The sequence below is a fragment of the Vigna umbellata genome, chromosome 3 (genome assembly GCF_029865625.1).
Source record: "Vigna umbellata cultivar VRB3 chromosome 3, Vumbellata_1.0, whole genome shotgun sequence".
NCBI classification, from domain to species: domain Eukaryota; kingdom Viridiplantae; phylum Streptophyta; class Magnoliopsida; order Fabales; family Fabaceae; genus Vigna; species Vigna umbellata.
This window is the reverse complement of record NC_142167.1, coordinates 22,909,775-22,924,671: the sequence shown is the minus strand read 5'-3', so window position 1 is coordinate 22,924,671 and position 14,897 is coordinate 22,909,775. Positions and strand designations below refer to the sequence as shown.

Genomic DNA, 14,897 nt, shown 5'->3' with positions numbered 1-14,897 from the left:
TGAGATACTTTCTTGGTATTGAAGTGATACAGAATTCAAGTGGAATCTTTATATGTCAGAAGAAATATGCTCAGGAAGTGTTGTCACGTTTTGACATGGAAAATTGTAATGCAGTTAAGAATCCAATTGTTCCAGGAACAAGATTGTCAAAATTTGATGCAGGTTCCAAGGTTGATGCAACTTTGTTCAAACAAGTAGTTGGCAGTCTTATGTATTTGACTGCAACTCGGCCAGATTTAATGTATGGAGTAAGCTTGATCAGCAGATTTATGTCTAACCCCACTGAATCTCACTGGTGTGCAGCCAAAAGAATATTAAGGTACTTGAAGGGAACAACTGAGCTAGGCATCCACTATAAAAAGGGAGGAAATACAGAGATTGTAGCATATTCCGACAGTGATTTTGCTGGGGATATAGATGATAGAAGAAGCACTTCAGGATCTGTATTTTTATTTGGCTCTGGAGCAGTCTCATGGTCCTCAAAGAAACAATCAATAGTCACATTATCCACCACAGAAGCAGAATATATAGTTGTTGCCTCTTGTGCTTGTCAATGCATTTGGATTCAAAGGGTGTTGGAGAAGCTGAATTTTAAAGAACAGAAAAACACATTGATCCTATGTGACAACAATTCCACGATACAGTTATCAAAGAATCCAGTGTTTCATGGGAGGAGCAAACACATAGACATTAAATTTCATTTTTTAAGAGACTTGGTGAAAGAAGGAACTATCATGTTAAGCTACTGCCGCTCAGAAGTTCAAGTTGCTGATATAATGACCAAGCCACTCAAGTTAGAGCAATTTTCAAAGTTGAGGAAGATGTTAGGCATGTTGGAAGCTTCAGAAATAAAATAAATGCTACCGCATATAGTTTAAGGGAGGGAATATTAGTAAATAAAGATTAATTTCTGTTTTATTAGTAATTAAATGTCAGTTTCAGTTTTTAATTTTGTACTTAAATATTATGGTCAAATATTGACCTATTATTTAGGGATATAGTGCAGAGTCTGTTTAGGAAACTGCCCACGTACACGAGACGTGCAGAGTTGGTTTTCTTTTGTTAGAGAGTTTGTTTTCTTTGCTGCTGTAAGGCTATAAAGCCTATCATCTGTTATTTGAATTAATAAGTGAGAGTTTTTCACCCAAAAGCAGAGAGTACTTATGTTTACAAATCTGAACCTTAAAACACCACATATACTTCGATAGAATATATATATATATATATATATATATATATATATATATATAGTTTTGCCGGAAATTGCATACTGTTATTTCCAAGTTGAGAATCTAAACTATTATGTTTTTTTATTTGTTTTTCCCATGTTATGAACCTGAGTAAAACTGTTTGGGCTCTATTGCTTTCGTAAACTGATATAATGTATTTAATGAAATGCATCAAATTATTAATGATGCCATGCCTTTTTACTTTTTGGGGTTTGCCTCAGGAGGTCCTGGCAGTGGAAAAGGTACGCAATGTGCAAAAATTGTTGAAACCTTTGGATATAAGCATCTGAGTGCTGGAGACCTTTTGAGAAGGGAGATGAGTTCTGATAGTAAATATGGGTGATTCTGTCTTATCCTAATTTTGTTTTTGTTTTGTTGGTGCATCTTGGGGATTTTAACATTAAGAACTCCAAAATAGCTATGATTCTGAATACAATGAATGAAGGAAATTTATTTCTGATAGGGAATATGCGTGATGTTTTATCCTAATTTTGTTTTTTGTTTTTGTTTTGTTGGTGCGTCTTTGGGATTTTTACATTAAAAACACCAAAACAGCTCAATGATTCTGAATACAATTAAGGAAGGAAAAATTGTTCCATCAGAAGTTACTGTCAAATTGATTTTAAGAGAGATGAAATCTAGTGACAACCGGAAGTTTCTTATTGATGGTTTCCCTAGAAGCGAGGAGAACCGTATAGCTTTTGAAAAAATTGTAAGTATGACTTTTAACCTTCTCTTCAATTTGAGCTGAAGGAAGTTTAGTCCCCCCTCTTTCCACGTCTTCTTTCTAATGATAAATTGATATAATATTGAGCTATTTGTAGCACCAAATCTCGTTTATCCAGTGCATTTAATTTACTATAAATTTGCCTCATATTGTGTGCATGGAACATGTTTTCAACTGCAACATCTATGGATGAACAAAGCAAATTGTCATGGTAGTAAACTGTATTCGAGGGTATTAGAACAAAATAGTAATCCCGTGTCAATTCTTTTGACTAAATAAACACACTCTTCATTATGCAGATTGGAGCAGAACCACGGTTTGTACTTTTCTTTGATTGCCCTGAAGAAGAGATGGTGAAACGTGTGCTTAGCCGTAATGAGGTTCCCGTTAAATCTGTGGGGATTTAACTTCAGCAGCTTATTACGTACTCTGCTGTCTTACATATTTTTATTGCAGGGTCGAGTTGATGACAATATAGATACAATGAGGAATCGTCTTAAAGTGTTTGAAGCTTTGAATCTTCCCGTTATTGATTATTATGCGAAGAAGGGGAAACTTTACAGGGTAACTATATTTAGTTTCAATGCTTAATTGGATCTAGGAGAACTAGCCTTATTTAGAGACTTGCACCGTTGACAACTTACACAAAAGTTGAATGGTTTCTGTTTACCATTTTTAGAGGTCTTGTATTTACTTACCTTCGAAGTGTGATACTAGTTCTTCTCAGTGGGAAATTTCACAGTATAGTCTTTCGTGGTTTTTCTTGAATGATGATTGGCCTTGGGATTCACTTGTTTCATTGTATCATTTATATAAGGATAGCATTTACGCGTAATGGAAATTATTTAAAAAAAAAATCAGCCTCTGGCCAAAGTATTATATGCCTGTCTTGCTTAACGCACTGTTTTTAGTTTCAATTTTACATTGTACCATGCATGAATTATACCGTAATTATATGAGAAACTACTCTCTGCAGATCAATGCAGTGGGAACAGCGGATGAAATATTTAAGCAAGTTCGGCCAGTTTTTGAGGCTTGTGAGGTATATGTTTACTCACTATTTCTGTAACGTTAGTTAAATGCTTGGGAAGCATTATGCTCGTACACAATTGCTTCTTTTGGTCATGCTTACTAACATTTCTTTGGTAAATGGATTTGAAATTCATTTACTAGGAGAAAAACAGCCATGGGTATTCAGTTTGAACTTTTTAACTAGGAGAAATCTAAAACACCATATTTGTTGTGTAGATGTAATTTTAAATCTCATGTCCACCTTGGCTTCTCTCTATCTGGATTGAAATAATGTGTTTTGTTTTTAATAACTCAAATGACTTGTACGACTCTATGCAGCTCGAGGCTAAATGAAAGCTGTTTGATTTGGCTGAGAACACTGTCAAGTTGACTAAATTTTGGATTTAGTGAGAACCCAACATTGTTAGCAGTTGACTACAAGATCTGTCCTAATGTCTTGCGGCTTGTCGTGTGGGATTTGGTAGCTCTAAACTCATCCCCTGAAGTATTTCAAATTGACATGTACACGTCCACCATTCACAGGAGATGGTTCTTGTTGCCTTTTTTTATTTCCTCCTTATAATGCCTAACCGGCAATATACAGCTTATGCGTTATGCCCTCGAGAAAAAGGCATACGCCTGGTGCTAAACTGTTTCTAACAACATAGGAATTGTTTAGAAAGCGCAGATTATGCGATTTAGTACCGTATGTTTGTAACAATAAATTGAATTGTATATCTCGCACAAGTTTGAATATATTAATAATAATCGAGTATTAAAAAATATCATCAAAATGATCCTTATAAATGTCAGTAAAATGTATGAATAAACACTAAATTGACGAATGCTTAATATTTTAAAGGCTATTATATAACTTTATTATTGTTTAGACTGTTTAGCATATGGGATAATTACTCAGGGATTAATATATATACATAGCCTGTGATACTAGCAAGTGTGCTCTTATAAATACCGAGTTTGAGTGATAAAATTAATACTTTTGGACATAACATAATCTCCTCCAATAATTTAAGTAACGATCCTACATGATAATGAGACGAAATTCGTTGTTACTGTTATAAGTCGCGCTTCTCAGGTCAAGAAACCTTGTCAAATTGCACCAAGATATATATAATTCTCGTCTGACAGTGCATGCCATTACTCTTTATCTTCTAATTTGTAAGTATTATGAACCCACTTTTTTCTTACATGTAGGTGAGTCAAAATTGGACCAGAAAAAAGTAGCTCAGTGTATATCTTCGTTAGATATATTGTAATTATGACGTCTGTATGCACAATTTGTGATCCAGGAAATTAGAATGATAAGTATACTGGTAAGGTTCCCTCCAAATGCCATGAGCTTGTGCTCCCAGAAGAAAAATAAAAACAAAAATAGCAACGAAAAGAAAACTTGGAAAGAGAGACGCTTGGAAGGCCAAGAAAGAAGAAACGTTCTTCGTTACCCAAAACCCAAATCAACCCCACTCCTTATCCATCGCCGTCCTCCTCCCCAAACCCAGTTGGAAGCACTTGAACAAGTTATTACAAACCTTGAAGACTCTCTTGAGAAGGGCATCAGAATCGACCCTGAAATATATGCCTCTTTATTAGAAATCTGCTATCGCTTGCAAGCCATTCGTCCCGGTATCCGACTCCACCGCCTTATCCCAACATCCCTGTTGCGTAGAAATTTTGGCATCTCTTCCAAGCTTCTTAGGTTGTATGCGGCGTGTGGGTATGTGGACGATGCCCATGAGCTGTTTGATCAAATGTCTAATAGGGACACATTTGCATTTCCCTGGAATTCGCTCATCTCAGGGTATGCCCAAATGGGCCTCTACGACGACGCCATTGCACTCTACTTCCAAATGGTAGAAGAGGGTGTTGAACCTGACTTTTTCACCTTCCCGAGAGTTCTCAAAGTTTGCGCTGGAATTGGATCTGTTCGACTGGGGGAAGAAGTGCATCGCCATTTGGTTCGTGCTGGATTTGCCACTGATGGGTTTGTGCTTAATGCACTTGTTGACATGTATTCGAAGTGCGGTGACATTGTAAAGGCGCGAAAGATCTTTGACAAGATGCCTCATAGAGACCCCATTTCGTGGAATTCTATGCTCACTGCTTATGTTCATCATGGCCTTGAGATTGGGGCAGTGAACATTTTTCGCCAAATGGTTTTGGAAGGGTGTGAACCTGATTCTGTTAGCATATCCACCATTCTTACAGGTGTGTCTTCGCTATGTCTAGGCGTCCAAATTCATGGATGGGCGATTCGGCGAGGACTTGAATGGAACCTGTCCATAGCTAATTCCTTGATGGTGATGTACTCCAGTCATGGTAGGTTACAAATCGCATGTTGGATATTCAATCTAATGCCAGAGAGGGATATTGTTTCGTGGAATTCTATAATATCTGCACATTGCAAACGCCGAGAAGCCCTTGCCTTTTTGCAGCAAATGGAGAAAGCTGGTGTTGAGCCTGATAAAATAACGTTTGTGTCGATATTATCAGCCTGTGCCCACTTAGTCTTGGTGAAGGAGGGAGAGAGAGTGTTTTCTCTAATGTGCAAAAAATATAAAATAAAACCAATTATGGAACATTATGGTTGTATGGTTAACCTTTATGGAAGAGCAGGGCTAATTAAAAAGGCTTATAGCATCATAGTGGATGGAATGGGCTTTGAGGCTGCAGGTCCAACTCTTTGGGGAGCTTTGTTGTATGCCTGCTTTTTGCATGGAGACGCAACTATAGGGGAGATTGCTGCAAACAGGCTCTTTGATTTGGAGCCAGACAACGAGCATAACTTTGTACTTCTTATGGGGATTTATGAAAATGCAGGCAGATTAGAGGACATGGAGAGAGTTAGAATGATGATGGTTGACAGAGGATTGGATTATTAGGCAGCTGTACATCCTAATCTTATGTTTTTCTTTAGTCACCGGAAACGTTTGATGCTTGATTCATTCAGTTTCCATTTTGTCCCACAAAATACGATTACAGTAGACATTCTTTGATGTATACAGCACCAGCACATAATGTGCTTGATCAAATTTCAACCTGGCTTTGTCTTCCTCCCCAGCGTCATATACCAGAAAACACATTACTTTTCACCTGTGCAACTTCACACCACACGTAATTACTGGGTTGAGTACCTTGGCGGCTAAAACAAGAGATTAAAAAAATGAGTTCTTCCATTCGTAGAAGTTGATTTTGTCATGCCTTTCTGGATTGTATTGTCTGGACTTAATTATTTCTAACACCACAAATAGGAAATTGTTTGACATTTTATGTTTTGAAGCAAGGAATTGAGTACGACATGCTTAAACGATTGTACAAAAGTCTGTTCATCAACCAACACTCCATCCAATAAATTGATCCTTGCAGCAACTTGCACACAAGGAGAAGTAAAACAATGATATTTATTGACTATGGCATTAAGATACGTGCATACTACTAAAATTGATATTTAATCAGACTCTGCACAAGCCTTCTTGGGGTGAAAATGGAGACCCTCAATTTATGGGCAAGTCGTTCTGCAGTCAATTGATATTGTCAAAGTAAAAAATGAAGTCTGAATTGGTACCTGTGGCCTCAGTTTGAAATATTCCATGCTACCCTCAACTCTTCCGTACGCAAAATAAGTAATCCTGCCAGCATTTAAGCAACTTATTTATTTTTTCTCTGTACAACTATAACGCCATCGTTCACAAATAATCTCTTTCTTCTCTTATGCTTTGATTTGAAGCCAAGTACCTGTTGTCCCTTTTTTAACAGTAAGACTTAAGAAAGCATACAAACAGCACAGCACAATACTGTTGGAGTATTGTGGGGACTTTGCAAAAACAAATTTGTCAACGCTGTGTATGCACTTTTGGCTCCCTTTAGAGCCAAATAAACACATATTTCGGTGAGTCTTACATGATTTATTCTCATTTTCTTATGCGTGAGGCCGAAGAGACTGTGGCAAGGCATTCAACTTCCTAGAATAGTGCGCAATGACACTTATAATTGGTGTTTTTCCATTGCAAATCATCCAATGAGTAGTAATTCCACTAAGCCCATAAGCAATTCCTTAAACCGTGAAACATGGGACGACACATGCCACGTGCTCACTCCGTAACACTCTCTAAATGCACGTGATTCCGTATCCATCAAGAAAATCAAGATCGCGTCGCGTCTACTGTAACATCAAACATAAAAAAATAAAAAGAAAAAGGTCGGCACTGCGCACATGATTAAGAAACTCCCACTCTAAGCTACTACGAGGGTGCATGGAAGACAGGGATATATAATTGCCGGGCACCCGAAACAAGAAAAGAGAAAAACAGCACCACCAGAATGACAATGATGCGAAAGACATTGTTGTCACTGTTATTAGTTTCCTCAGTTTTCTCAATAGCCACATCAACGAGGAGACATTCCAACAGCAACATAGATTGGTGGTGCAGCCAAACCCCGTACCCCGAGCCATGCAAATACTACATGCAACAAACCCATTACCATCACAAACTCAAACACAGATCCGAATTCCGGGCAATTCTCGTTCACTTGGCGTTGGAAAGAGCAGTGATCATGAGAAGGAAAGCACGTGACTTGGGGCACAACGGGATCGCCAAGAAGCAGAAATCAGTATTCCGTGATTGTTTAAAGCTCTACGACAACACCGTGTTCCATCTTAACCGTACCCTCGACGGCCTTCGGGAGAAGAGAAGCTGTTCACCCTTTGATGCGCAGACGTGGCTCAGCACGGCTCGCACAAACATCGAAACATGTCAGAACGGGGCGCTAGAACTCGGAGTCGAAGATTTCATGGTTCCCACGGAGAGATGCAATGTAACCGAGATTATAAGCAATGGCTTATTCGTGAACTGGGCTTTCCTGAAGTACGAAGCGGTTCATTATACGGAAGATGCAGAGGCTGATTTTCCAAGTTGGTTTTCCATGCACGAGAGGAAGCTGTTGCAGTCTTCTTCAATAAGGGCACATCTGGTGGTGGCCAAAGATGGTTCGGGGCATTTCAAGAGTGTCCAAGCTGCTATCAATGCCGCTGCAAGGAGAAGGATAAAGAGCAGATTCATCATTCACGTGAAGAGAGGAGTTTACAGAGAGAACATTGAGATTGACAAGACCAATGACAACATTATGTTGTTCGGTGATGGCATGAGAAATACCATTATAACAAGTGGCAGAAGCGTCAATGCCGGCTATACCACCTATAGCTCCGCAACAGCAGGTCACTGTTCTCAAATATTCAGCTTTTTTCTTTTCCTGTGATCTATTTCATTATCTCTTGAATTCAACTGAATTTCAGGCTTTCCCTTTTCAAATATTCAAGGATTCTTATTCAAATCTATATGCAGATCTTATTTTTTGTAGTGTGAATTCTGTGTGGTTTGTTTCATCTGATGAACAATACTTGAACTTGTATACGAAGATAAAATGATAGCTTGAAATAAACATATATATTGTACATAGAGTGAGTGATGCGTGTAGCTTTCGGCATGGAGAAATGCTTGCGATTTAAGCATTGATTGAGCTTTTATTTATGTTACAAGTATTTTAATAGTAAAACTTTTTGAAATTAAAGAAAGTGAATTGTTATAAAATTTCAGGAGTTGATGGTCTTCACTTCATTGCAAGAGACATTACCTTCAGAAACACGGCGGGTCCTCTAAAGGGTCAAGCAGTGGCACTCCGATCAGCCTCCGATCTCTCTGTGTTCTATCGGTGCTCCATAGAAGGCTATCAAGACACTCTCATGGTCCACGCACAGCGACAATTTTACAGAGGATGCTACATATACGGCACAGTTGACTTCATATTTGGAAATGCCGCTGTTGTTTTCCAAAACTGTGTCATTCTTGTAAGAAGGCCCTTAAATGGACAGGCAAACATGATCACGGCCCAAGGTCGAGACGACCCATTTCAAAACACTGGGTTTTCAATCCATAACTCTCAGATCAGGGCTGCCCCAGATCTCAGGCCCGTTATTGGCAAGTTCAAGACCTTCTTGGGCCGCCCATGGCAACGTTACTCGAGAGTTGTGGTAATGAAATCATTCTTGGATAGCATGGTGAACCCAATGGGTTGGTCTCCGTGGGATGACTCTGATTTTGCTTTGAATACTCTGTATTATGGAGAGTACAAGAACTTTGGGCCCGCTTCATCCACCAGAAACAGGGTTCGATGGCCCGGTTTTCATAGCATAACTAGCCCAACCGAGGCATCACGGTTCACAGTTGCTAACCTTCTTGCTGGCCGCACTTGGTTGCCTGCCACTGGTGTGCCATTCACTTCTGGCCTTTGATCTTCTTCATCATACTCCATTCATTGGAATTAAGTTATTTTGTAGTTTGTGTCTACAAACAACGCAATATTCTTTTGTACATTCCAAGACAAAAATAAAAATAAAAATTATAAATAAATAATACTTTGTTCGTTAATGTGGGACTCGAGACGTGCATAAATAACATAAATACGATTACTCTCTCCAAAAAGTTACAAAATCCTAAGATGATACATAAATATTTTATATTTATTTGATACTGTTTTTGTTTTTTTATTTTTTTTTTAAACTAAAAGAATTATTTTTTTATAATTATTTATCTTTATATATTACGTGTCAAATGAATATAATATATTGTTCAAAATAGTTGGTTACAATGCAATGAGTTGATTAGTTTGGAAAAATGATTTTTTGACGTACTTAAACTTTTTATATTCATTTAATATTATTTTTACTTTTTTTTTCTTGAAAAAATACAAAACTTTACACTTAGATCATTTTATCCTTATATATTATATCATTTCTCAATTTCTCAGTTTCTTCTTTATAAAAACATGCCAACCAAAAGATCTTCAAAAAAGGACACAATTTCTGAAGTTTGAGCTGAGCGGCCTTTGTTCAAGGTCAACGCCGAAACCACGTTTAGATGCATTTTTATATTACCTTTCATTTTGATTTTGCTCTTTTCAAGTTAAGAATCCACAAAATAAACATAAGAAGATTCCGAATATGCTAACTTTGGAAACTGTGGTTCACCAAATAAATGTAAATTATAAGATCCAAAGTTTAATTTGAACATGTGCACATAAGTCTATATTGTAAGTGTTTTCAAAGTTAATCACGTACTTTACATAATTAAGAATTCTATGATTTTGACTTGTTACATTAGATTTCGGAGAAGATAATTGATATCATATAATTCATAATGGAACCTCTTCCCTTGTCTTTATAAAGAAAACCACACACAACACACAACAACAACTGGAAAAACAAAACCGACAACAGAAAACAGATAAAACAAAACTCAAACTAAACTGCAAATAAACCCTAAGTTTATCAGAACAGGAATATATATGGTTTACTTGATTGAAGATTGATTATTTACTAGAAAAGCCTGTTGACGAGTGCCAAAGCAATGCTAATCAAGGAAGAAACGTTAGAAACGGTGGTTTTGATCATGTTCCGCAGCGAAGAACGCACTTTTATTTCATCAAACTCATCGATGCAAGTAGATCCATCTGTTATGGAAGCACTGAGCCAGGTCTTGATGCTGTCCCATTGAAACCTCTCATCAGCAGTAGAGGCACCGTTCAAATGTGCCAACGCTTGTGTAGATTTCTGAAGCAGATCCAACGTGTCCGCAATGGTCTCTCTGCAGTCGGCAATGACGGAGCTTTCTCCATGTGATAGCTTCACCTTCGACAACCTCGTCAACGTGCTATTGGCACTCTTGGCTGCTTTTAGAGCCACATGAATGGAGAGTTTCGTGAGCGTTAGGCGGTTTCTTTTGATCTTCGATGCGTACGGGGAGAGAGAGTTGTAGCAAAGTGCTGCGTTAGTGGTTGAATTGCACTGATCTTTTATGAACTTTTTGTAGGGTTTGAGGGAATCGTTGGTGTTTGTTGATGCTGCTGATCGGAGAAAGGTTGAGAGGAAAACAACTGATAGGAGTGTTCTAAAGAATGCCATTTTTTCTGTCTTTGTATTGCATTGGTACAAGTGTCGAATAGGGCTTTTATAAGGAAAAATATGTGATCTTATTAATGTGAAAGCTTAAAGGAAAAGGGAAATAATTAAAAAAATATGATGTATTTGATAAATCCACTCTGTTCATAAGAAAATTAAAGCGTACAAGATGGGATGGCACATGCCACAACCACATGCTACTTAATTGCACACTTAGTATCAAAGATTAAGCAAACAAAGGGGTCACCACTCTTTGTGTAGATTTAATATATACATATCCATATATCTTGACATCGGTAAGATATTGTCCATTTTGGACTTTGCTCTCACGAATTTACTTTTAGTACCATTTTAAATATCTATTTCGTATTTTATCCGATGTGAGACTTTGTTTGTAACCAAGAAACACATTATTCTATCATTCACTTTTCACACATTAACAAGTTAATGTTTTCTTTCTGCTCCTTATTTTCTTACCCACATTTTGACCAAAGAAATACCTAATTTATTTTTCAGCAACAAAAAAGAAAACATATAAAAAAGTAAAACAAAAACTAAATCTAGAGACACACAGAGAAAAAATAAAAAAGATATATTAATAAGTTTTTTTATTTATTATATTTAGTTTTATGTTTCAGTATTTATTAACATTAAATTATGTGTTTTATAAAAATATTAAAATCTATCTAATTTAATGCTCATAAATTCTTATCATGGTATGTTTAAGTATTTTAGATATGATGAAAATGTTGACTTCCGTGATATAAATTTAGAAAGTCAACCTTTCTACACAATTTAAAAATTAGCCTCCAAAATTGAGATGCAAGAAAAGTGGTCGTACGAACGTGGTTCCTACAGGACTCGTAATTCGGGTTCTCTAAAGTTACCCTTTCAATGAAATTATTCAAGATAAACGTTAAATTTTAAAATACCGTACAATAATCAATCATTATCTCTTAATTCACTCTAACCCCTTCCAAATTAAGTGACTGTTTTTTCCTTATATGTTGTCGGGTCAAAATTATTGGTGGATTTTTAATTTTTAAACATTAATAATTGATTTTATTTTAATTATCCACTTAATTTTTTTTAAGTTAGGAAGAGATTTTAAATTTTTTATAAATATAATATATATGAAGAGTTATTAAAAAATATTGGTTATATTTATTGTTCGATGTTTCTATTAAAAGAATAATTATCTTATTGTAATTAATAATATATAATCATATGTCATCTTAAATAATAATTATAATATTAAACTATTTAGATTGATTATAATGTATAAATATACTGTTCTAATAAATATATATTTGAATTGTTCTATAATAAAAAAACATAACAAAAGATAATACTTTTTAATATATTTATTAGGCCGAATAATAATAATAACAGTATAAAAGTGACACTATATATTCTAAAATTTAAATTTTAAATTATATATTTTAAAAAATAATAAATATATGAAAGTGTTTGTTAACGTAGAAAAATCATATGTTGATGAGTTTTTGAAAATTAAAAAATTAAATTGAACTTTAATAATATAAAAACTAAATTCAATAGATAAAAATAACTAAATCTTGATTTTCCTTTGAGAAACAAAACAACATAAAAAGAAACGTAGATAAAGCCAAACACAGTCCTGAAACCCAAAACCAAATGCTAACCGCAATCAATTCATCTCATTTTAATGTTTCGAGTTTCTTGTTCTTTCACGATATTAATTCATGACCATAAGTCGTCGAACCGTTATAAATAAACCGTGCATGATAACGACAAATACCGAAAAATTCGTATCGTGGCATTTGTAATATCAATTTTCCGTCAAATGCATCGGTTTCCTAAATTACCTGGCAATAATGAAATATAGAGGTTTTATGGATTCGAAGTTGTATGGTCGCAATCTCTATTAATTTTTGCAAATTTTAATGAACACGTATCATAGCTCTAAAGCAATGTAATAGAAAAAATATATTTTAACACATTTTTATATTTATTTAACACATTATTTTTTATTTTTTTATTATAAAAATCATATTAAATGAATGTAGGTGTACCGTTACCCAATGTAATATATTCTTTTATATATGGTAGAGTATCTACACATACATTAATTTTAGTATAATATATTCATTTCATCCATATGTTTGTATTTATTTTTTGGTCATAATTAATATTTCCAATTGATCATACCTACCTGCACTCCTTTGGAAAGACAGCTAATTGAAAATCTTCATATTCTAATACGAACTTCACTCTATAATGATTATACAAATAGTTCACCAAGACAAAAAACAATAAGAAGAAGTATACAATAGAAGGACCTATTTCACAGCACCACCAGAATTACTCCAGCCACTTACACTTTGTAGCCGTCACATAAATCTCTCAACTAACTGTTATGTACATATTGCAATATTTCACTTAAAATGAAATCGAACACAGCACTATTACCTTAACCTTATAAGGAGGAAAATCTAAGAAACATGGAATCAGATGATGTCTGTATTTGAGACATTAAGTATAAATGGATGTTCTGTAATATAACACGCACACGCACACGCACAGCAATTTTGGCTAGCTGTGGAGTTAATTAACCTTGATTAGCTAGCTGATTAATCAAAGCCAAGGCATTGCTGGTCAATTGGGCTACCTGCACAACCAGTCCTCTCACACGGGTCTTAGTGTTTGTACCACCAATGGTGGCGGCGGTGGGACTCTCTTGAAATCCATCTGTGCAAGTGTTCTCATCAGTCAAAGCAGCACTCACCCATGTCTGTAGGTCACTCATCGTCATCTCAAAATTGGAGGTTCTGAGATGAATCATCCCATCGATAGACCTTCTGAGTTCATCCACCGAGTCACTCAGCACCTCCACACAGTCTTTCATCGCTGCGACCTCTCTGGGCTTCAGCCCCTGCCTCTTCGCCATCATCGACACCACAGCTGCGGTCGATTTCGCCGATGCAAGAGTCACGTTAAGGGCGGCGCCCGTTAAAAGCACACGATTTGTTTGGATCAACTCTGCATGACTCACTAAGGAGCTATAGCAGAGTCTCGGATAAGTTGTGGAACTGCAAGATGTTCTGATGAACACTGTGTTGGCTTCTTGGTGTGGTCTTTCGATGCCTGTGTTGGCACAGAGTGTGCTGAAACTAGAAGCAAAAATCAGCAAGAGATTTGTCAGAAGATGCTTAGAAGAAATGGCTTCCATTGTTTTCCTATTGGGTTGTGTGAAGAAATATGGGAAGGAATGTAAGGTCTATATAGGACTCAAAATTCTACCTTGCGTGATTTTACTATAACCCTTTTCCGAGAGGAATAATTTTGTAAACTTGGCCCAAACTAACAAGTTCGGTTTTTATGATCAATGATCCAAGAAGGATGTGATATTTCTGTTCATGCTCCAATAATTCAAAACCAGTGGGGTTGCTGCTTCCCCACAAAATTTAAAGTTCAAAACCATGACTACCACACGACTCAGGTCACTTTCCTAAACCGAAATTCATGTGTCACGTTTCACTCAACCTCAGATTTCTTTTACAGGAATGGAAGTTCTTACGTAATTACATTGATGAAGAAATTGTAGGCTTGTACTTTCAGAGAGAATTTTCGACCCAAATGTAAGTATATATTATTTCTATCGTGTTTATTTATCAAAAATAATACTTTTGACACATACTTTTTTTACATTTATTTGAAAGAATTTCTTCATATTTTTTATTCTTTTCTTTCTTAAAAAACATATAAAAATTAACTATTTTATAATTATTTTATCTTTGTAATGTAAAAATGTTTCATTATATTATTATTTTTTATTTATACAACTTCAATCATAATATATTTTAGTTATGTTGTAGGATTTCTTGTTTCAGTAAAGTTTGCTATATTTTTTGTACTCCTCGTAATAATTTTGATGATACTTACTACCATTTTTGGATTACGTTAGCATCTTCGTAGG

At 35.8% G+C, this 14,897-nt stretch overlaps 4 protein-coding genes and 1 pseudogene across 5 annotated transcripts in view; 3 read left to right on the top strand and 2 right to left on the bottom strand.

Annotated features, from left to right (window-relative positions):
• LOC124840569 (UMP-CMP kinase-like) overlaps window positions 1–3,761 on the top strand; it is an 85,221-nt gene extending 81,460 nt beyond the window's left edge. The window contains exons 4-9 of one of the 2 annotated variants that reach the window (XM_088109141.1): window positions 1,451–1,568; window positions 1,785–1,941; window positions 2,256–2,336; window positions 2,413–2,520; window positions 2,933–2,998; window positions 3,307–3,761. In XM_088109141.1, the coding sequence (XP_087965267.1) occupies window positions 1,451–1,568; window positions 1,785–1,941; window positions 2,256–2,336; window positions 2,413–2,520; window positions 2,933–2,998; window positions 3,307–3,321 (545 nt within the window). In that variant the 3' untranslated portion in view covers window positions 3,322–3,761. The other variant, XM_088109140.1, reaches the window with a different exon arrangement.
• A 231-nt stretch (window positions 3,762–3,992) lies between these two features.
• LOC124840567 (pentatricopeptide repeat-containing protein At4g25270, chloroplastic-like) lies at window positions 3,993–6,038 on the top strand. The gene is made up of 2 exons (XM_047316631.2): window positions 3,993–4,146; window positions 4,278–6,038. The coding sequence occupies exon 2, from the start codon at window positions 4,287–4,289 to the stop codon at window positions 5,865–5,867; it is 1,581 nt and encodes a 526-aa protein (XP_047172587.1). The 5' UTR covers window positions 3,993–4,146; window positions 4,278–4,286; the 3' UTR covers window positions 5,868–6,038.
• Window positions 6,039–6,180: 142 nt separating this feature from the next.
• LOC124840581 (putative pectinesterase/pectinesterase inhibitor 59) lies at window positions 6,181–9,410 on the top strand. Its single transcript, XM_047316647.2, has 2 exons — window positions 6,181–8,200; window positions 8,580–9,410. Exons 1-2 carry the CDS (start codon window positions 7,306–7,308, stop codon window positions 9,272–9,274), a joined length of 1,590 nt encoding a protein of 529 aa, XP_047172603.1. The 5' UTR covers window positions 6,181–7,305; the 3' UTR covers window positions 9,275–9,410.
• A 748-nt stretch (window positions 9,411–10,158) lies between these two features.
• On the bottom strand, window positions 10,159–10,960 carry LOC148201974 (pectinesterase inhibitor 4-like). Its single transcript, XM_088111089.1, has one exon. It carries the CDS (start codon window positions 10,940–10,942, stop codon window positions 10,358–10,360), a length of 585 nt encoding a protein of 194 aa, XP_087967215.1. The 5' UTR covers window positions 10,943–10,960; the 3' UTR covers window positions 10,159–10,357.
• Window positions 10,961–13,156: 2,196 nt separating this feature from the next.
• On the bottom strand, window positions 13,157–14,203 carry LOC124840560 (21 kDa protein pseudogene; annotated as a pseudogene).
• Between the last annotated feature and the right edge of the window lie 694 nt (window positions 14,204–14,897).